General features: G+C 36.0%; 1 protein-coding gene and 1 long non-coding RNA gene across 8 annotated transcripts in view; one reads left to right on the top strand and one right to left on the bottom strand.

Moving 5' to 3' along the window:
- Window positions 1-11,732: 11,732 nt before the first annotated feature.
- LOC136040570 (uncharacterized) overlaps window positions 11,733-23,695 on the bottom strand; it is a 44,531-nt gene continuing 32,568 nt past the window's right edge. For 3 of the 6 annotated variants that reach the window (XM_065724800.1, XM_065724804.1, XM_065724799.1), the window contains exon 2: window positions 11,733-12,681. In XM_065724800.1, coding sequence (XP_065580872.1) covers window positions 11,936-12,679 — 744 coding nt within the window. In that variant the 5' untranslated portion in view covers window positions 12,680-12,681 and the 3' untranslated portion in view covers window positions 11,733-11,935. Of the gene's footprint in view, window positions 12,682-15,376; window positions 15,567-20,742; window positions 20,834-23,695 lie in introns of those variants that run through there. The other 3 variants (XM_065724802.1, XM_065724801.1, XM_065724805.1) reach the window with 3 other exon arrangements.
- The window catches only part of LOC136040571 (uncharacterized), a 65,583-nt gene continuing 65,416 nt past the window's right edge, over window positions 23,529-23,695 (top strand). For both annotated transcript variants that reach the window (XR_010620813.1, XR_010620814.1), the window contains exon 1: window positions 23,529-23,610. This is a non-coding gene — a long non-coding RNA (uncharacterized LOC136040571). The remainder of the gene's footprint in view (window positions 23,611-23,695) is intronic.

Below are 23,695 nucleotides of genomic sequence, written 5' to 3'. Positions count from 1 at the left end.
ACGCACGCAGGGGGGGCTTGGGGAGTTCAATGCGCCCCACCAACTAGGTGTTGAGGTGGCGCGAAGCGCCACCCCAACAGCTAGTATATATATATATATATATATATATATATATATATATATATATATATATATATATATATATATATATATATATATATATATATATATATATAAATAAGTTGTCTGTCAGTTATGTCTGTTATACTTTGTTTGTTAATCAGCTTGCTTGAATAATCAAATATCTTTGAAAAGACACAGTATTAAAAGAGATTAAATTTCTTAAAGAGTAAAAAACTTGTAACTTCAAAAATCTATCTATATCTACATATATATATAAATAAGTTGTCTGTGGGTTATGTCTGTTACATTATGTCTGTTACGCCAGATTATATCTTATCTATAAATAAAAATAAGTTGTATATATTTTTGTGTTGAGGGTTTATAATACCCCCCCCCCCCGAAAAAAAAAAACTGTTTTATAGTGTTTGTTCATGTACATTTTTGTGCTCTTGTATAATCATTCATAAAATGAAATACTTTCCAAGGCTTTTTATAGTAGATTGTTCGCATATCCACTTATCAAGTAATGATAGCTCAATTTCTTCGTTAAGATTTTGAAAAGCCAAACACTTGTCGCATTATATTACATTTCACTGAGAAACATATAGTAGGGCAAACTAAACTATAAGAAGCTATATAACAAATTATAGAATTAAAAAAAAACATTTTTCAAAATAATAACGTATAAGTAAAATATAGCAGATGAAGAATTGCATTTTTATGTAAACCACAAAGACTTCCTTGCAGCAGGTGGGATCGAGCCTTATGCCTGATCGATTACAGGCGTGGCCTTTTCCACTGCACTGCTAAAAGGTATTAAATATGAACATTCAATGCATTGATGATAGTGTGAAAAAAGAATAAAAAAAAATTTATAGTGTGAGGTCAAGTGCATTTGAATGCTCTTGTATAATCATTCATAAACTAAGTTACTTTCCAATGTTTTTAATATTAGTTTGTTCGTTTGTTCACTTATCAACAAACGATAGTTCAATTTCTTCGTTGACTCTCAAAGATGTCAAAAACCCAAACACTTGTCGCATTTTATTACATTTCACTGAGAAACATGTAGTATAGCAAGCTAAACTATAAAAAAAAAGAACAATATGACTAATTTTCAAATATAGAATTAAAAAAATGTTCTTCAAAACAATAGCGTATTAGTAAAATACAAGAGACAAAAATTTTATTTATTATCAAATTATTACAATTGGCTATGAAAAGATTCCTTGCAGCAGGCGGAATCGAACCTTATACCTAATTGACTACAGGCGTCGCCTTTTCCACTTTTCCACATGATTATTTTCATCATATAGTTACTATAAATGTAGTCATGATTATAAATGTCAAAATGTTGTAATCTGTACACCTACTTAAGAACTACTTAAGCAACCCACGGAATATAACGAAAATTAACTCTCAGTTTTGATTCTAACTAAAGATAGGGACCCTTTACGGGCTTAAACAACAAGATGGGATTCTTATTCTCTGAGCTAAAAATAGGATTTAAGATGAAATTTTTTATATTTGCCCTCGATTCTCCCTTGGCAAACCTGCTTTCAGTAGTATGCTACCGCTGCAGACACGGTAGTTCGTGCACACCATTTTCTTGTGAAAAAAAAGTTAAAAGTAATGTTTTTGTTGGGCAAGGAGGTGTCCTTACAAGAGGGGGGGGCATTTTCTCAGCGTATCTATGTTCCCCATCAATGAGCTAATGGCCAGGGGTAATTAAAAGCACTGAAAAATTCACTAGTACAGGTGAAGACGCAAAGGCAAGGGAATTTAGGTCCAACCCCCCCCACCAAAAAAGTCTATAGTTTGAGGTCTATGCACTTGGATACTCTTGTATAATGATTCATATACTAAGTTACTTTCCAATATTCTTAATATTAGTTTGTTTCCTTGTTAAAACAGTTCGTGGTAACGAACTGTAGTAAGGAGCGACCCGGCTCAATAGTAAACGAAACTCTAAAAAACGGAATTTTGATGCTAAAAGATATATCAAAAGAATTGGATTTTTATGCTGATTTTAAATATATATGTTTCATCAAATTTAGTCTTTGTCATCAAAAGTTACGAGCCTGAGAAAATTTGCCTTATTTTGGAAAATATGGGGTAACACCCCCTAAAAGTCATAAGATCTTAACGAAAATTACACCATCGCATTCAGCGTATCAGAGAACCCTATAGAAAAAATTTCAAGGTCCAATCTACAAAAATGTGGAATTTCGTATTTTTTGCCAGAAGACAAATCACGGGTGCGTGTTTATTTGTTTTTTTGTTGTTTTGTTTTTTTGTTGTTTTTTTTCCCCAGGGGTCATCGTATCGACCAATTGGTCCTAGAGTGTTGCAAAAGGGCTCATTCTAACGGAAATGAAAAGTTCTAGTGCCCTTTTTAAGTGACCGAAAAAACTGGAGGGAACCTAGGCCCCCTCCCACGCTCATTTTTTCTCCAAAGTCAACGGATCAAAATTTTGAGATAGCCATTTTGTTCCGCATAGTCGAAAACCATAATAACTATGTCTTTGGGGATGACTTACCCCCCATACTGGGGGAGGGGCTGCAAGTTACAAACTTTGACCAATGTTTACATACAGTAATGGTTACTGGGAAGTGTACCGACGTTATCAGGGGGATTTTTTTGGTTTGGGTGTGGGGTTCAGGGGAGGGGGCTATATGGGAGGATCTTTCCTTGGAGGAATATTTCATGGGGGAAGAGATATTCAATGAAAAGGGCGCAGGACTTTCTAGCATTACTATAAAAAAAAACAATGAAAATGTAAACATGAAAAAGTTTTTTCAATTGAAAGTAAGGAGAAGCATTAAAACTTAAAACGAACAGAGATTATTACGCATATGAGGGGTTCTAAAAATACTCTAGCATAAAGAGCGAAGTATTTAGGAGGAGATAAATACTTCGCTCTTTATGCTAAAATCTTTTTAAATAATTTCAACTATTTATTCTACGGCCTTTCTGATTGAGGGGTCATTCTTAAGGAATTGGGATAAAACAAGATTTAATGTGAAGAGTTAGGTATTAACGAGGGGACCAACCCCCTCATATATATAATCAAAAATATAAGAATATAAAAGTTTGTTATGTAAGTTAATTCTTAAGTTATGTATTTTTTTTTACTAATAAAAACGTTCGTTAAAAATAAAAGATCTAGTTGCCTTTTTAAGTAACCGAAAAATTGGAGGGCAACTAGACCTCCTTCCCCACCCCTTATTTCTCAAAATCGTCTGATCAAAACTAAGAGAAAGCCATTTAGCCAAAAAAAGAATTAATATGCAAATTTCATTTTTATAATTTATGTACGGAGAGCCAAAATCAGACATGCATTAATTCAAAAACTTTCAGAAATTAAATAAAAAAACAAGTTTTTTTAAATGAAAGTAAGGAGCGACATTAAAACTTAAAACGAACAGAAATTACTCCGTATATGAAAGTGGCTTTTCCTCCTCGACACCCCGCTCCTTGCGCTAAAGTTTGATTTTTTTCTCGCAACTCTACTTTTTAAAACAATAAAAAACTTTAGCGTAAGGAGCGGGATGTCGAGGAGGAAAAGCCCCTTTCATATACGGAGTAATTTCTGTTCTTTTTAAGTTTTAATGTCGCTCCTTACTTTCATTTAAAAAAACGTGTTTTTTTATTTAATCACTTATCAATAAACGATAGCTCAATTTCTTCGTTGACTATCTAAGATTTCGAAAAGCCAATAATAAAGCAAGTGAAAAACGTCTTCATTGACAACAACAATTCTATTGAAATCAATATATTCAATATTCAACAATGGATATATGAATAAAACCCATGTGCCACCATTTGTCTTTAAAATAATTTCAACTGAGCTGTATAGTTTTTAAAGCAAATCAATATATATCAGCTCTTTAATATTTGATTAAATAGACAAACAAGTTTTTCAACTGAAATAAAGGAGAAACGTTAAAACTCAAAAAGAACAGAAACTATTTTGTTACATAAAAACTATCTCTGTCTCGAACAGTCTTGGAAAGAACTGATAATATTAAACTCAATAATTGATATATAATGATATTGGTTGTTGAAAGCAATTCAGGTCAAGATTTTATTTCACTGTAATATTATTTCGCTGCAGGTGCTTTTCTACAAATGCATCTGATAGAAATTTTGAGATGAGCATTTAGTGTCATAAACTTCGGAAAATGCTAGTTCGATTGGAAATTGAAAATGCTAGTGTCCTTTTTAATAGTCAAAAGTGATCGGAGAGCAACAAGTATGCCTCGTATGTTACGGAATAAGAGTGGATTAATCCAAAACACATGAAAAAAGGAATTTTTATCTTGAAATATGCTAAAAGAGGTTGAAGAATCGTCAAATATCCCCTACACTAACCTGTCTCAACTCTGTACTATGTCCTATGTCTTTTACCTTCTCACTTTAACTTCAAATATTAATAGTTAACCCTAGCAACAAGATTTAGAGAGGGGTCACTCTACAAACTGAAAAAAACAAAGCGGTTATCCACATATTTGGACCCAGAAGAAGCTATTCGTTCCATTCAACTTAACAAGACATACGCAAGCAAATCAAAAGGGAAATAATTCCAGAAACTCAGGAAGAAAGACACGTGTCCAAATAGACGTAGGCCTACTGTTATCTAATTTCTGTCGTTCTGAGTTTAAGTTTCTGCTTTGGAAGACTCCGTCCTTTAGAAGATTTTTGGTTACTAAGGGCCACGGTGCACCCTTGTCGATTTGATCTTATCTGAATATGTCCTGTTATTTATAATAAAGAAAATGATTATATAAGGAACAAAACGACAATCAATGAAGTAGAACTTTGTTATTAAATTTTTAAGTTGCTGGGTTATTTAAAGTAAGCGGGAGATAAGCACAAAATAAATTCAGAAACCTCAAAATCTGTACGCTATCTATCTATATCTATATATATAAAAATAAGTTGTCTGTGTGTGGATCTGTGAATGGATCAGGTGACATAATGTTTCGGCTGACGTCATGAAATTAGTTGCCATCATTTTTGCTTTGAAGGTGACGTCATTCAAGTTATATAAGACATATGTTCGCCGTCATGTTTCGGCTGACGTCATGAAATTAGTTGCCATCATTTTTGCTTTGAAGGCGTGACGTCATTCAAGTTATATAAGACGTATGTTCGCGTAGAATTCTATTAATGCTTAAGTTTATAATGACTGATGAAGATGCTCAAAGAGTCTATGCCAAAAAACTTGCTGCTGATAGAGAAAGTCAGAAAAGAAAGCGTTACGAGGAACTACCAGAGCAACGCGAAAGCAGACTTGCTGCTAAAAGAGAAAGTGAAAAAAGAAGGCGTGCCGAGGAACTACTAGAGCAACGCAGAAGCAGACTTGCTGCTAAAAGAGAAAGTGAAAAAAGAAGGCGTGCTGAGGAATCAAAAGACCAGCAGGGAAACAGGCTTGAGGCTGATAGAGAAAGAAAGAACAGAAAGCATGCCGAGGAACTACCAGAGCAACGCAGAAGCAGACTTGCTGCTAAAGGAGAAAGTGAAAAAAGAAGGCGTGCCGAGGAACTACTAGAGCAACGCAGAAGCAGACTTGCTGCTAAAAGAGAAAGTGAAAAAAGAAGGCGTGCCGAGGAATCAAAAGACCAGCAGGGAAACAGGCTTGCTGCTGATAGAGAAAGTAAGAAAAGAAAGCGTGCCGAGGAATCAGAGCAATCTGAAAGTTATCGCCTGGCATTCAGGTACAACCCAGTCGATGATTATAGCTTGAGTAGATGTGTTCAAATCGGGACAAGGTCTAAAATTTGTCCCTATTGCAAGGCCTTGAAATTCAATGGTGAAACAATGGGAATGTGTTGCGCCTCAGGAAAAGTTAAACTTCCTCTATTGGCTGCACCACCAGAGCCATTGAAGACTTTCCTTACTGCAACTACGTCAGAATCTAAGCGTTTTTTGTCAAAAATCAGACAATACAACTCATGTTTCCAAATGACGTCGTTTGGAGCCCAAATCGAAAATCCAGATCAATTTATGTCTACTTTCAAAGTAAAAGGGCAAATTTATCATAAAGCAGGGTCCCTTCTACCATTCTCAGGCGAGAATCATAAATTTTTACAATTGTACTTCATCAGTGATAGAAATTCTGAATTGAATGCACGTTGCGAAATTTCTCCCAACGTTGAAAGGACAATCGTTTCCCAATTGCAACATCTTTTCCACGAAAATAATAAGTTAGTGCGTCTGTTCAAAACAGCCATCGATTTGATGCCTACTGATACTCATAAAATTGTTATTTCCGCTGACAAAACGCCTCCTGGCCAACATGTGCGTAGATACAATGCTCCGACTATCGACGAAGTGGCAATCGTTATGGTCGGTGATCAGTTTTTACCTCGAGATATTATTCTACATAAGCGAAACGCTCAGTTGTTAAGAATTGCTGAAACTCATCGATGCTACGATGCCCTACAATATCCTATCATTTTTTGGGATGGAGCCGACGGCTATCACTTTAATATTAAATTGATGAATCCAGCCACTAACAAAGAAATGAATAAGAAATGCAGTGCAATGCATTATTATTCCTATAGACTAATGATTCGGCAGGATGAAGAAAATTATATTTTAAAATGCCGTGAATTGTTTCACCAATTTATGGTTGATATGTATGCTAAAATTGAATCAGAACGTTTGCTATATATCCGCCTGAATCAGACCAAGCTCCGCTCTGAACAATACATTCATTTGCGAGATGCAGTTATAAATGACGGTAATACCACAAACGTTGGAAGATTAACAATTTTACCTTCGTCATATGTTGGCAGTCCCCGTCATATGCATGAATATGCTCAAGATGCTATTGCGTATGTTCGTCTCTATGGTCGTCCAGATTTATTTATTACATTTACATGTAATCAATCTTGGGACGAGATACTGCAGCTTTTACTTCAAGGACAATCGGCGGTTCATAGGCATGACATTACGGCACGTGTCTTCCGGCAAAAGTTGAAATCACTGATAAACTACCTTGTAAAACATGAAGTGTTTGGGTCAGTGCGATGCTGGATGTACTCAGTGGAATGGCAAAAACGAGGTTTGCCACACGCACATATACTAATCTGGCTACATAAAAAAATTACTTCAAACGAAATTGATGACGTGATTTCCGCTGAAATACCTGATAAAAATGTCGATAAGGGGTTACATGATATTATTGTAAAAAATATGATACATGGACCTTGCGGTGCACTGAACGAAAATTCACCATGCATGGCCAAAGGAAGGTGCACAAAGCAATATCCTCGACTTTTAGTACCCAAAACAATTACTGGCAATGATGGTTACCCACAATATAGAAGAAGATCTACTGAAGATGGCGGTAAAACAGCAATAATAAAGAAGCGTAACGGTACCACCATCGAAGTAGATAACCAGTGGGTTGTTCCATATTCCCCTTTATTATCAAAAACATTTAATGCACACATAAACGTTGAATACTGTAACTCCGTAAAGGCAATCAAATATATATGTAAATACGTCAACAAAGGCAGTGACATGGCAGTTTTTGGCTTGCAGTCCGAAATCAAAGATTTCGATGAAATCGTAGAATATCAGGCTGGAAGATACATAAGCAGTAATGAAGCTGTTTGGCGAATTCTTTCATTTCGATACATGAACGTAGTCCAGCTGTTGTTCACTTAGCGGTACATTTACAGAATGGTCAACGTGTTTATTTCACGGAAACCAACGTGCAACAAAGAGTCCTGAATCCACCGGATACAACATTAACAGCTTTTTTTTCGCTTTGCAAAAATGATTCTTTTGCGAAAAAACTGCTGTATACTGAAGTGCCTTCGTATTACACGTGGAATACTAAAAATAAAGTATTTGAACGTCGAAAACAGGGTAAGTCAGTCGACGGCCAACCTACCATCTTCAAAGATACCACGATAGGAAGACTCTACACCGTTCACCCCAATCAACATGAATGCTTCTTTCTACGCCTGCTTTTGGTGAATGTACCCGGTCCGACATCCTTTGAGTATTTGAGGACTGTAAATGGTACTATACATGACACTTACCGTAGTGCATGCCAAGCTCTGAATTTATTGGAGAATGACCAACACTGGGATAACTGCATCAATGACGCGTGCGAAACGTCAACCCCAAGTCAAATTCGTGCATTGTTCGGCATCATTTTAACAACTTGCTCTCCATCAGCTCCTACAGATTTATGGGAAAAATATAAGTCAAAAATGTCCGAAGATATACTTCGTCGAAAACAGTTAGAGACGTCAGACATGACTTTTGATTTTACACCAGAAATTTATAACTACACTTTAGTTGTTATAGAAGATATTTGCATAAGTATGGCAAACAAACCTCTTCAGGGTGTGGGAATGCCTTCACCTAACCGTATCGCTGCTGTTTCGACATGTGTAGAATTGGATCGTGAACAAAGTTACAGTACGAGTGATCTATTGTCGTATGTACAAAATAACATTTCCAAGTTAACGTCGGAACAAAAAGACATTTATGATACGATAATGCATTGTGTCGATAACAACGTTGGAGAAATTTTCTTTTTGGATGCGCCAGGAGGTACTGGTAAAACGTTTGTGATAAAACTGATTCTGGCATCAATTCGATCTAAAAATGATATAGCGTTGGCAATTGCGTCGTCCGGAATAGCCACAACATTGCTGCCTGGTGGAAGAACTGCTCATTCCGCTTTGAAATTGCCTCTGAACTTGCATTCTACAGAAACTCCCACGTGCAATATTTCCAAATCATCTGGGATGGGTAAAGTATTGCAGCAATGCAAACTTATTATTTGGGATGAGTGCACAATGGCACACAAAAAATCGCTCGAGGCTCTGGATCAATGCTTGAAAGATTTGCGAGGGAAGTCGAAACCCTTTGGCAGCACCTTAATATTGCTTGCGGGAGATTTCAGGCAAACATTACCTATAATACCTAGATCAACTCCTGCAGACGAAATGAATGCTTGCCTGAAAAATTCTAATTTATGGGCACACGTAAAAACATTAAAATTAACTACAAATATGCGTGTCCGATTGCAAAACGATGACTCTGGTCAAACATTTTCAGATCAATTGCTGGCAATGGGAAACGGAAAGCTCCCAGTAGACTCAATTTCAGGACGTATACAACTACCTGCTGATTTCTGTAATTTAGTGACGTCCAAAAATGAATTGATTGAAAAAGTATTTCCGAATATTCTAAAAAATTATAAAAATAATAAATGGCTAAGTGAAAGAGCGATTCTCGCACCCAAAAATATAGACGTCCACGAAATCAACAATATTGTTTTGACCAAGATTCAAGACCAGGCAGTCCTTTACAAGTCAGTCGACACAGTTTTGGAACCAAATGAAGCGGTTAATTATCCATCTGAATTTTTAAATTCCATAGATCTTTCAGGGTTTCCACCACACGTGCTACAACTAAAAATAGGCGTACCAATAATATTGTTACGTAACATAAACCCACCAAAGCTTTGCAATGGCACTCGACTTGCCGTAAAAAAAAACAATGGAAAACCTAATAGAGGCCACAATCCTGACAGGGCCTTTTGAGGGTGAGGCTGTTCTTATTCCTCGCATTCCCATGATTCCAACAGATCTGCCTTTTCAATTTAAAAGATTGCAATTCCCAATTCGATTAGCATTTGCAATTGTAAGAAGATCGTGGACGGAAAAATGTTTAATTGTAAAATGACTGAAGAACCTACAATGGCAACAGCCGAGGAGGCTGCTCAAAGAGTCTATGCCAAAAAACTTGCGGCTGATAGGGAAAGTAAGAAAAGAAAGCATGCCGAGGAATCACAAGAACAGCAAGAAAACAGGCTTGCGGCTGATAGAGAAAGTAAGAAAAGAAAGTGTGCCGAGGAATCACAAAAACAGCAAGAAAACAGGCTTGCGGCTAAAGAACGCAAAACCACGCAGTTAGATGAAAATCCACCTGGACAGTGAGAGTCAAAACATATCAAAACTGAAAATGATAGCGATGATGATTGGGTTTGGGATTTTGACTTAAATAAGGTCATCAATGCCTACCAGATTTCAGTTAAAAAAACAAAGGTTCGGCGATATGTATTTCATAGCGACGCTGAAAAATAAAGAAGAAAAAGAAAACTGAAAAAAGAAAAAAGGCAAAACTAAAAAAAACTAAAAAGAAAAAACACTCAAAGAGAAATTACAGACCGGGACACAAATGACGACCGGGACAGAGGGAGTATAAATGACGACCGGGACACTCAAAGAGAAATTACAGACTGGGATACCGGGACACAAATGACGACCGGGATACAGGGAATATAAATAACGACCAGGACACTGGTATTTAAGAAAATCGTTCAAAGACAAATTTCTAATTGTAAGAAGATCGTTGAAAGAGAAATTTTTAATTTTAAAATGGCTGAAGAACCTACAATGGCAACAGCCGAGGAAGCTGCGCAAAACGATTGAATTCAAGCCGAAGTAGCAGAGTTAGTAAAGCGTTGTTCCAGGTTCTAGGTCCGAGAGGTTCCAGGTTCGAACCTTGGCTTTAGCATTAATACAAAAGAAGAAAAAAAACTAAAAAAGGTAAAAACTACAAAAAAACTAAAAAGAAAATACTAAAAAAACTAAGAAAGCTAAAAACTAAAAAAAGGTAAAAACTGCAAAAAAAATATAAAGAAAAAAAAACTAATAAAAAAACAAAAAAAAGGAAAAAAACTGAAAATAAAGGAGAAAAAGAAAACTAAAAACCGGGACACAGGGAATATAAATGACGACCGGGACACTCAAAGAGAAATTAGAGACTGGGACACTGGGACACAAATAACGACCGGGAGATATAAATGACGACCGGGACACTCAAAGATAAATTACAGACCGGGACACAAATGACGACCGGGACACAGGGAATATAAATGACGACCGGGACGCTCAAAGAGAAATTACAGACTGGGACACAAATGACGACCGGGATACTGGGAATATAAATGACGACCGGGACACAACTACAACAGGAATGCCGGGGGCACAGGGGGATATATAAATGACGACGGGGACACAGGGAATGTTCGATTAGCAATCACCATCAACAAAGCTCAAGGGCAATCATTACAATAATGAGGTATAGATCTGAATATGGATTTTTTTTTCATGGACAATTTTATGTTGCATGTTCAAGATTCGGTAAACCTGACAATCTATTTATATGCACAGACAATGAGACATCAAAGAATGTTGTATATTCGCAAGTTTTACGTAGTTAAAAACATATATATATCTATAACGAAAAGAGAAACCTTTTCTCTTTTATCTATATTCACAGGTAGGACACAGGGAAACAACTACAATGGAGCGTAACTAATATGGCGCGTAACGATTTTCGCGCGCGGGGGGCTTGAGGGGGGGGGGGGGTGAAGCGCCCCCACCAATGGTCTTAAGCGTTTTTTGTATAACGTTTTACCATATTAGCGTTCTGCAAATGAGTAGTAATGAATAGTAATGACAGTGCTTTCTTCTAAAGTCAAATTGGCAAAAGTTTTATAGCTCATAATTTTGTAATAGAAAATGGTAAATTTTGCTTCCACCCTTAAATTTTTGCTTACCTTCTTGTACAGTTTCAAGATTTCATATTGCTGATTTCCCCTTATTTTTCACTAAATTATGAAAAGGAAATGAAAATCATTTATTAATAAAATAAATCAAATCAAATAGAGAATAATTCAGAGAAAAATTAAAGTAACCAACAAAATATGAAGAACGGTATCGAAATTTTCACCACTTATACCATTACTTTTTTCTCAGTTCAAATATTAGGAATAATAAACACTTCTACAAAAAATCTGATTTGGATCTCATTCATTTTTATTAGATGCTAAATATATTTCTGAATTAGTAGTTTGATCCCTTGGAACTTTTCAGAAAGATGGAGATTCTTTAATAGGAATTGAACATCTTCTCTGGGATATTTTTGAAGATCTATGATTCCTATAATTTCCAAAGTCACAACCGATCTTCTTTCAGAGTCTTTGGATAGCCAGCTGCAAAGTGTCTTTAACAAAACACGAAATCGATTATATGGGAAATCGATTACATATCTAACTAATTCTATAAAATCAGGAGATTCAAAATTGTTAACAAATGTGGGAACTTCTTTCCCTCCTGCAATCATAAGAGCCATCTCTTTTATAACTGCCGTTCTCTTACATCGGTCACCATAAGTGAAGAAAACACTGTCAAGCAACTTTACATCTGGTTGCATAAAATATCTTTGGAGCAAATATTCAGCAACTTCCTCTTTAATACCAAGAAAGTTGTACTTTTCCACAATGTAAGTAAATGTATCTCTGTTCAATCTTTCAAAACCAGAAACAGTACCTTCTTTATAGAAATCTATTATAATTTTCATGGTTTGAAAATTCACATCATTGGCTTGAATAAGATTTGTTCGTTTTTCAAGCATATCCGATTCGAGCATGGCTTTGAAGACATCACTAACGGCTGTTAATAGGGATTTCTTGACTTCAACGTCCCCACCATCACATTGAATAGTAATCATTGGGCTTTCTTGCATATTGAAATGAGTCAAAATTTGTGTAAGGCCAGAAACTCGACTCATCTCTGTAAAAAGAATAAATAAAATATTTGAATTACAGGATTGATTTCGGAAGAGGTCGGTATGTCAGTTGGAAAATGCACATGCACTACCGGATTTTGGCAAGTAAAACCTTGAGATTTGGTAATTTTACAAGAATAACCTCGGCCCCTTGGGTTTTATAAATGGTATCTTTAATCACACTTAAAGCTGTAGCGTCTTTATCAAACAGTTCGTGGTAACGAACTGTAGTAAGGAGCGACCCGGCTCAATAGTAACCAAAACTCTAAAAGATTGAGTTTTGATATCAATAGCTACAACAAAAGAATCGCATTTTAATGCTGATTTTAAATATATAATTTTCATCAAGTTTAGTTTTACCCATCAAAAGTCACGAGCCTGAGAAAATTTGCCTTATTTAGGAAAATAGGGGAAAACACCCCCTAAAAGTCGTAAGATCTTAACGAAAATGACACCATCAGATTCAGCGTATCAGAGAACCCTACTGTAGAAGTTTCAAGCTCCTATCTACAAAAATGTGGAATTTTGTATTTTTTGCCAGAAGACAAATCACGGGTGCGTGTTTGTTTGTTTGTTTTTTTTTTTCTTTTCCCCAGGGGTCATCGTATCGACCAAGTGGTCCTAGAATGTCGCAAGAGGGCTCATTCTAACGGAAATGAAAAGTTCTAGTGCCCTTTTTAAGTGACCAAAAAATTGGGGGGCATCTAGGCCCCCTCCCATGCTCATTTTTTTCCCAAAGTCAACGGCTCAAAATTTTGAGATAGCCATTTTGTTCAGCATAGTCGAAAACCATAATAATTATGTCTTTGGGGATGACTTACTCCCCCACAATCCCTGGGGGAGGGGCTGCAAGTTACAAACTTTGACCAGTGTTTACATATAGTAATGGTTATTGGGAAGTGTACAGACGTTTTCAGGGGGATTTTATTTTGTTTGGGGGTGGGGATGAGGAGAGGGGCTATGTTGGAGGATCTTTCCTTGGAGGAATATGTCATGGGGGAAGAAAAATTCAATGACAAGGGCGCAGGATTCTCTAGCATTACTATAAGAAAACAATGAAAAATAAACATGAAAACGTTTTTTCAAATGAAAGGAAGAAGTAGCATTGAAACTTAAAACGAACAGAGATTATTACGCATATGAGGGGTTCTAAAAGTACTTTAGCATGAAGAGCGAGGTATTTAGGAGGAGATAAATACCTTCCTCTTTATGCTAAAGTATTTTTAGTAATTTCAACTATTTATTCTACGGACTTTCTGATTCAGGGGTCATTCTTAAAGAATTGGGACAAAACTTACGATTTAGTGTAAAGAACGAGGTATTAACGAGGGTACAAACCCCCTCGTATACATAATAAAATTATAAGGTTATGAAAGTTTGTTACGTAAGTTAATTCTTAAGTTACGTATATTTTTTACTAATAAAGACGTTCGTTAAAAATTAAAAGTTCTGTCTGCCTTTTTAAGTAACGGAAAAATTGGAGGGCAACTAAGCCTCCTTCTCCACAGCTTTATTTCTCAAAATCGTCTGATCAAAACTAAGAGAAAGCCATTTAGCCAAAAAAAGAATTAATATACAAATTTCATTTTAATAATTTATGTGCGGAGAGCCAAAACCAAACATGCATTAACTCAAAAACGTTCAGAAATTAAATAAAAAAAAAACAAATTTTTTTAGCTGAAAGTAAGGAGCGACATTAAAACTTAAAACGAACAGAAATTACTCCGTATATGAAATGAGTTGTCCCCTCCGCAATCCCTCGCTCTTTACGCTAAAGTTTGACTCTTTGCCACAATTCTACTTTTTAAAACAATTAAAAGCTTTAGCGTAAAGAGCGAGGGATTGCGGAGGGGACAACTCATTTCATATACGGAGTAATTTCTGTTCGTTTTAAGTTTTAATGTCGCTCCTTACTTTCAGCTAAAAAAATTTGTTTTTTTTTATTTAATCACACTTAAAGCTGTAGCGTCGATTCCGGAGAAAGTGATATTCCTTTTTTTTGTATTCTTGATTATTTCTTTAGCCAATTTTGTATGGAAAATGTAGTCCTAGAAACCTGAGAAGTATCTCATCCAACTAGAAATTAATAGATATAGCCGCCACCCCCTCCCCCTATGCCGTTGGCCATCATTTTCACAAAGCCATATCGGCTGTAATATTTTAAAAGTGCAACACATTCTATTTTGGCCGAGAATGAGTAATGTACGTGGAATTGGTAAACTAAGCACGAGGAATCAAAACGGTGTAGTCAGAATTGTCCTATCTTCGTTTCGTTACGAAGAGAGATAAGCTTCTAAATGGCCTATGTATCTTTTTTATCAGGTCTTGTGGCCATTCAGAATAACAGAAGATGATTATCATATGAAGGTATAACATTTGGACCGGTTTTTGTCTCCTTTTTTGGTCAAGGAAAGGGGAGTGAACCTCCACTTTTAAATATATTCTCAGAATATCCTTGCTGTTAAAATGTATATAAATTTGATGTATATATTCCGCTTTGTCGGGGAATTTAAGTGATTCGTGTATTGAATTAGTTAACAGTGTCTGCTTTTGGTTTTGCAGTTGGCTGGCTTTACATGAATAAAGACATTTTCATATACATTTATGGACTTGACTATCTTGGCTTGCGAAATGGTAATTAGATTGTAAGTAGCATTGGATAAACCAGCCAACTATAAATATAACAAAAGAAAAACTAACAAAGGAGACATACGTCATGAAATGGAATAAATCTGAATTCGCTCGGAATAATTGAATTCAATTTATACCACTGAATAGAGCATAAAAAGTGGTTTAAAATATGTTCCTTTGATCCTCATTAGCCTCATCCTTCAGAGCGACCACAGCTGACAAACTTTTTTTCCATTTTTTGGCTCTTCTGAAAAGTTAGAAAAATGGCGTATGTTGCACTTTTAACTACCACAGCCTATTTTGTATAGAACAGGTAGATAATCGAAAAAATGTTAAATTTCAGATGACATGACTAACGCAGTTCCAGGGATAACGACCATAAATTCTTAAACTTTCTCTCTCTTATCCATGATGTTAGGAATAAACGAACTAAACCCTCCCACGCTTTTTTTCCCAATGTCACCGGGTCAAAATTTTGAAATGACCATTTTGTTCAACGTAGTCAGAATATCTAATAACTGTCTTTGATGACGACTTTATCCCCTACAGTCCCCGGGGGAAGAGCTACAAGTTATGAACTTTATCCTTTGTTAACATATAGTGTTGGTTATTAAAAAGTGCAAATAAATTTTAAGAAGAGAATTTTCTATAGTTAGGGGTGGGGGTCAGAGAGAGAGGGTTACGTGGGAGGATCTTTCCAAGGGGGAAGATATTTGGTGGATTTTTCAGCATTTAAAAAAAGAAATTAAATAAATAAAAAGTTTTTCAACTGAAAGTAAGGAGCAACATTAAAAGTTAAAAGGAACAGAAATTATTACGTATATGAGGGGGTTCGCACCCTCGTCAATATTTCGTTCTCTACGCTAAAATATTTTTAGTAATATCAAAAGTTAACATTTTGTTAAATAATGGCCGATACAAACAAAAATTTGCTTGTGTAATTTTTCCACCAATCTTAGCATTTAATATTATCTTAAGCAGCTTCTTAACTATCGTTTTTATGTGATAATAAACCAAAAATTTGATAATTATTATTATCAAATTTGATAAATGTGATAATTATTTCGTATATGAGGGGGTTGCCTTCTTCTCAGTACCCTACTCTTTACACTAATGTTCGACTTTTTGTTCCAATTATTTAAGAATGACTCCTGGCACACAAGGACCGTCTAATTAGATTAAAAAGTTTTTTGTTTTTTTTTACAAATTCACAACATTATAGCGTAAAGACCGAGGTACTGAGGAGGGGGTAACTCCCCTTTTATACGTAATAACAACCAAAATAAAAATCTGAGAAAATTGCGGTTCAAACAGTTCGTGCTATCGAGCTGTAAGTAAGGAACGACCCCGCACAATAGTAACCAAATCTCTAAAAAACGGTTTTAAAAAAGGACTTTGAAATCAATAAATATATTAAGAGAATTAGCTTTTCATTCTAATTTTAAATATATAAATCTCATTAAGTTTTAGTCTTACCAGTCAAAGGTTACGAGCCTGAGAAAATTTTCCTGATTTTCGAAAGGGGGGAGGGGTAAAGACCCCCAGAAATTCAATTGACCTAAATGAAAATCACACCATCAGACTCAGCGTATCAGATAACCCTACTGTATAGGTTTCAAGCTCCTATCCGTAAAAATATGGAATTTTGTATTTTTTGCCAGAAGAAAGATCACGGATGCGTGTTATCTGTTTTGTTTTTTTTCCCAAGGGTGATTGTATCAACCCAGTGGTCCTAAAATATCAAAAGAGGGTTCATTGGAACGGAAATTAAAAGTTCTAGTGCCCTTTTAAGTGACCAAAGCAATGGAGGGCAACTTGGCCAACTCCCCTACCAATTTTTCCCCCTAAATCGTGCGGTCAAAATTTTGAGATGGTCATTTTGCTCATCATAGGTGAAACGGCCAATAACTATGCCTTTAGTATAACCCGACCCCCCACAGCCCCAGGGGAAAGGTCCAAGTTATAAGATTTGCCTGTTGTTTATGCATAGTATTTGTTATTGGGATGCATGCATAGATTTTTGGGTGGGAGGGGGGAAAAATTTTCTGCTGGGGGTTTTTCCACGGAGGAATTTTCCTTGGGGTAGGGAACTTTTCACGGTGTGAACTTGCCAGGAGAAATTATAAACTTTATTATAATTATACAAATATAGTTTTTCACAAGGAATTACGGCAACCATGGTTTCTTTCAAACATTTATTGTCCTTAACAAGTCCTTAAAGTCAAAATTTAAAATCTACCTATTCTTCCCCTCCAATTTCTCAAAGTTTCAGCTGAGATCTTTAACTACTACTACTACTAACATCTCACCGCAGCACCTGGCCACCTGAGGCCATTTCAAACAAGCACACTCCTCCTCCATCCCAATCTATTCACAGCCTCCCTATTGAAACCCTCCTAGAAAGTTCTCATTTCCTTTAAGTGTTTCTTTATGACATTCTCCCACCCCAGACGAGGACGACCTGCTTTCCGTTTAGCCCTGGACGGTTGGCCGAAATGGACTATATTCGGCATTCTGTCGTCCTTCATCTACACAACGTGATCTAGCCATCTCAACCTTTCTTTTCTTATAGCCCTAGAAAGCGGGAATGAACCACGTTTTTCGTACAGTCTACTGTTTGAAATTCGGTCAGTCATCCGGGTACCCAGAACAACCCGTAGGCAATTTCTGAGCAAAATATCTAACTAATCTTCATCCGCTTTTCGGAGCGCTCATGCTTCAAAGTTATATTTGACCACTGTCATCACTGTAGCTTCTAATATTCTAACCTTGGTTTGCAGACTTATCTTCCTATTCTTCCAAACTAATACCCATAGGAGCCAAAAGTCTAAAAACCCGTTTTGACAAAAATCGAGTGAGGAAAAAAGATTTCATTTCAAATTGATTGAGGAGTGAGTTAGTTTCGGTTATCTTTTCTACTTTTGGCCGAAATATAATATTTTCTAATTTTGGTTTGTTTTAATCTTAAAATGTTAGTAAAAAAAAACTGAATTTTACCTGAATTTAAAAAATGCGTTTACAGACTCTGTAAAAATGCTGTAAATTTTAAGAGTTCTGCACTATTAGATTAACCATGTTCATACGATTAGCCAAACGTCCACAACCTTCATCTTTAATCCTCTTCTTCTCAATCTCTTTAGAGACGGAAAAGAAAAAATAAGTTTTGAAAAGACCTCTCCGTTACCTAATTAAATAATAAAAACAAGTTTGTTATTAACTGAAAGTAAGGAGCGACATTAAAAATTAAAACGAACATGTTCCCTCCTCAACGCCCCGCTCTTTACGCTAAAGTTTGACTCTATCTCTCAACTCTACTTTTTAAAACAGTAAAAACCTTTAGCGCAAAGAGCGGGGCGTTGAGGAGGGAACAGCCCCTTTCATATACAAAGTAATTTCTGTTCGTTTTAAGTTTTAATATCGCTCCTTACCTTCAGTTAAAAAAAAACACTTGATTTTTTATTTAGTTTCTGAACGTTTTAAATTCATGCATGTTTTGATTTTGCCTCTCCGCACAAGAACAATTAAAACGAAATTCGCATATTACTTTTTTTTTGGCTAAATGGCTTTTTCATAGTTGTAATCGTACGATTTTGAGAAAAAATCCCAAACCAAGAAATCCCCCTGAAAACGTCTGTACACTTCCAAATAACCACTACTATACTTTAACACTGGGCAAAGTTTGTAACTTCAAGCCCCTCCCACGGGGACTTTGGGGGAGTCAGTCGTCCCCAAAGACATAGTAATTAGGTTTTTCGACTATGCTGAATAAAACGGCTATATCAAAATTTTGATCCGGTGACTTCGAGAAAAAATGAGCGTGGGAGGGGACCTAGGTACCCTCTAATTTTTTGGTCACTTTTAAAGGGCACTAGGACCTTTCCGTTAGAATGAGCTCCTTCGCGACATTCTAGGACCACTGGGTCGATACATTCACCCCTGGAAGAAAACAAAACAAAAAACAAATAAACCCGCATCCGTGATCTGTCTTGTCAAAAAATACAAATTTCAAATTTTTTTTAGATGGGAGCTTGAAACTTCTATATTAGGGTTCTCTGATACGCAGAATCTGATAATGTGATTTTCATTAAGATTCTATGATTTTTAGGGGATGTTGATCCTTTTCGTGTAAGTATTGGTATCAAAATTCCGTTTTTATGGCACTTGGTATCTACCAAGTGACCAAGCGATGGCAAATTCTGTCAGTCTGTCGGTCTGTCTGTCTGTCTATCCCGGATTTGCTACTTTAGGCACTTCAAGGTAAGCTAGGACAGTGAAATTTGGGAGGCGTATCAGGAACCAGACAAGATTGAATTAAAAATTGTCGTTTCCCCAATTCTACCATCTGGGGGGGGACGGTTAAATCGGAAAAATTAGAAAAAATGAGATATTTTTAACTTACGAACGGGTGATCGGATTTTAATGAAATTTGATCTTTGGAAGGTTATCGTATCTCAGAGCTCTTATTTTATACCCCAACTAGATCTGGTGAAATTGGGGGAGTGTGGGGGGGGGGGGGGTTAATTCTGAAAATTAGAAAAAATGGGTTATTTTTAACTTACGAAGGAGTGATCGGATCTAAAAAAAATTTCATGTTTGGAAGGATATCTTGTCTCAGAGCTCTTATTTTTTACCCCGACCGGACCTGGTGACACTGGGGGGAGTTGGGGGGACCTAAAATCTTGGGAAACGCTTAGAGTAGAGGAATCGGGATGAAACTTTGGTAGGAAAAATAAGCAAAAGTCCTAGATACATGATTGACATAACCAGAAGGGATCCGCTCTCTTTGGGGAGTTGGGGGGGGGTATTCTGAAAAAATAGAAAACATGAGTTATTTTTAACTTACGAAGGAGTGATCGGATCTTAATGACATTTGATGTTTGGAACGATATCGTCTCTCGGAGCTCTTATTTGGAAACCCAACCGGATCCGGTGACATTGGGAAGAGTTGGGGGGTGTGAACCTAAAATGTTGGAAAAAGCTTAGAGTGGAGGGATCGGGATGAAACTTGGTGGGAAAAATAATCACATCTCCTAGATACGTTATTGACATAGTCGGAACAGATCCACTCTTTGGGGGAGTTGGGGGGAGGATTAATTCTGAAAAATTAGAAAAATGAGGTATTTCTAACTTAGGAAGGAGTGATCAGATCTTAATTAAATTTGGTATTTGGAAGTATATCGTGTCTCAAAGCTATTATTCTAAACTGCGACCGGATAAGGTGACATTGGGGGGAGTTGGGGGGAATGGGAAGCTAAAAAACCGACGAAGACCACACTGCTTTTCCATAACAACAAATACAAAGTAGAAACAAGAGTGAAATATCTTTTCAAGACAGTGGAAATCAGTTCCATGAATATTTCGGCCCTATGTCCAAGGGCCATCTTCAGCACAATACGAAAACGAGAGAGAAAATATGTATATATAAATAAACTTACATTAAATTATGAGAATTAAAACTAATAATGTTTTTTAAAAAACTTTTTTTTTAAATTGCCCTAGAATCCTTACTTCAACGAAGTTCAACCAGGACTGCCAAAAAGCATGAAGTGAGAATATAAATCCATTCAAACTAAAGAGAACAAAGTCATTAAATGCAATTTCTCAGAGCCAACCTTGCATTCTTAGCAGCCTGTCTCAAAGGCCTTTTCGTAGCTGGTTCAATATTATTATAAATCGGTTTAGTAAAATATTTTGTTAGGTCATTTTTAATTAAGTTTGAGTATAAAGAATTTAATGAGTATTCTCTGAAGTCCCTGTTCAAAGAAATATTATTATTTGTTTTGAGACTAATTGTGTTGCGGAGCAACACTACTGCTTTCGTAGTTTTTATTTTTTTTTTTTTTGTTTTTTTTTTTTCACCGTGATCAGCGACCTGTAGCTCCGAAGTGGTAAGAGTTAAAAATTTGAGATTTTTCAGAGGGAAGGGAAACGTGAAACAGAGTAAAAAAGTTGAAGAGAATTTCCTAAAATTTCTAACAGTTTTCCATAAAAAAAATAAAACCGTTTTTTTCTTAGAAACTCTTTGTTCGATGTTTGGCGTCAAGTTAAGACGACCCTAGCTTCGGAAATAAACTTGTTAGAAATACAGTTATTCTGAACTCATGTATAACTTTCATTTGTCTCTTCGAGAACCGGAGCACAAAATTCCGTAGCTCTTACAGATTTCCCGGAAATAATTCCGGAAAAGTCCATCTCGTTCCGATTTTTTTTGGAATTTTCTCAAATTTTCGATTTTGAGGTTTCTTATATTTTTATCGAGTAGTGCTATGAAAAGTTTGCAAGAAGAAGTGAAGTGTTCTATATACCAAGTTGCTTCGTTCTCTAAGAAATAATTTATGAGAACAAAAAATGAAAAGAGAAAAAACAAATAGTTGAAAAAACAAATACAGAACGTATTTAAGAAATAATTTCCGAAGTTTCGACGTTCTAGAGGTAACTTCTGTTCTGGACCAGCTAGAATTTTTTTTCCAACGCGGTTCGACAGGTCTCGATCTCCTAACGACTGGAGCTTACAATAGTTTCTCCGAAATAAAATTCCTTCTTTGGGTTTTTCTATTTGGAAGTTTTGTCATGCCCTCGGGGCAATTTAAATTTTTTGGTGAATTTGGGTTGTTTTATATTTTCCTAGCTTAGACCATCAAAAGTTAAGCAGAAAACTATAAGACGTTATTTCCGTATCTCTTTCAGATTTCCCGGAAATAATTCCCGAAATGTGCGTCTCGAAACATAATACTTCGAATTCAGAATATTCAGAATTGTCAACTGTGTTATTGTGTTATTCTCGTTTATTTCTGGACCAGCTAAACATTTTACCAAACTCAGTTTAGTAGGAGCTCGCAATAAAACCATATCAAAGATGCTTCTAGATAACAATCGAAGCCGCATTAGAAAATTGTCCTCTGAAGGACATAATGGAGACTGTTGCTCCGCAACTGTGTCCCGTAGGGCACAGTTGCACGTGTTGCTCCGCAACTGTGCCCTAAGGAACAGGGCACAGTTGCTGCAACACTTCCCGTTGCACAGGCAACGGAGGTCTAGTTTCGATTGATTGTTGAACCACCTGTTTTATCCCCAAATCAATACTGATGAGTGATGATTTTTCAAAAAGCATCGTGTGGGACAAATTATTAAATATATGCCAACCTAAAGCAGAATCAAAGGAGTTGTTGGAACTATTTGAAATTAATGCCTTGTCTATGTTTTTTTTATACTGTTGTAACCGTTTTTCTAGATTCTGATGGGTCCTGCCGACATAGTAATTTCCACAATCACAGGGTATTTGATAGACCCCTCTTTGACGAGTAACTGAGGTCTTATCTTTACTGGAATTTTAGAAATCAATGATTTTAAAATTATTAGTAAAAACTACGTACAGATTATTTTTTGTGCAAATATTTTTTTTGTTGTTGTAATTTTTGGGATATACGGAAGACAGACAATATTTGAGGGCTTATCAGTAGCCTCACATTGTGAAATATCATCTTCGATTTTACAGGAATGTCTTTTTATTCTACGGTTAATTATCTTTTTGACCAAAGGAATGGGGTATCCATTACCAAAAAGAATATCTCTGATAAAGTTTACTTCTGCATTTATATACAAATCGGAGCAAATATTCCTGTCAAATCGAAGATGATATTTCAAAATGTGAAGCTACTGATAAGCCCTCAAATATTGTCCATCTTCTGCATACCCCAAAAATCAAAACAAAATTAAAAAATATTTGCACAAAAAATAATCTGTACGTAGATTTTACTAATAATTTTAAAACCATTAATTTCTTAAATTCCGGTAAAGATAATACCCCAGTTACTCGCCAAAGAGGGGTCTATCAAATACCCTGTGATTGTGGAAATTACTATGTCGGCAGGACCCATCAGAATATAGGAAAACAATCCCTCGCTCTTTACGCTAAAGTTTCACTGTTTGCCACAATTCTACTTTTTAAAACAATTAAAAACTTTAGCGTAAGGAGGGAGGCGTTGAGGAGGGGACAACCCATTTCATTTACGGAGTAATTTCTGTTCGTTTTAAGTATTAATGTCACTCCTTACTTTCAGTTGAAAAAACTAGTTTTTTTATTTATTTAATTAATAATATTGAACCAGCTACGAAAAGGCCTCTGAGACAGGCTCTGAGAAATTGTATTTAATCACTTTGTTCTCTTTAGTTCGAAAGGATTTATATTCTCACTTCATGCTTTTTGGCAGTCCTGATTGAACTTCGTTGAAGTAAGGATGCTAGGGCTGTTTTTAAAAAAAGTTTTTAAAAAACATTATTAGTTTTAATTCTCACAATTTAATGTAAGTTTATTTATATATACATATTTTCTCTCTCGTTTTCATATTGTGCTGAAGACGGCCCTTGGACATAGGGCCGAAATATTCA

The sequence above is a fragment of the Artemia franciscana genome, chromosome 21, assembly GCF_032884065.1.
Source record: "Artemia franciscana chromosome 21, ASM3288406v1, whole genome shotgun sequence".
Lineage (NCBI taxonomy): Eukaryota > Metazoa > Arthropoda > Branchiopoda > Anostraca > Artemiidae > Artemia > Artemia franciscana.
This window is presented reverse-complemented; position numbering and strand designations above follow the sequence as displayed.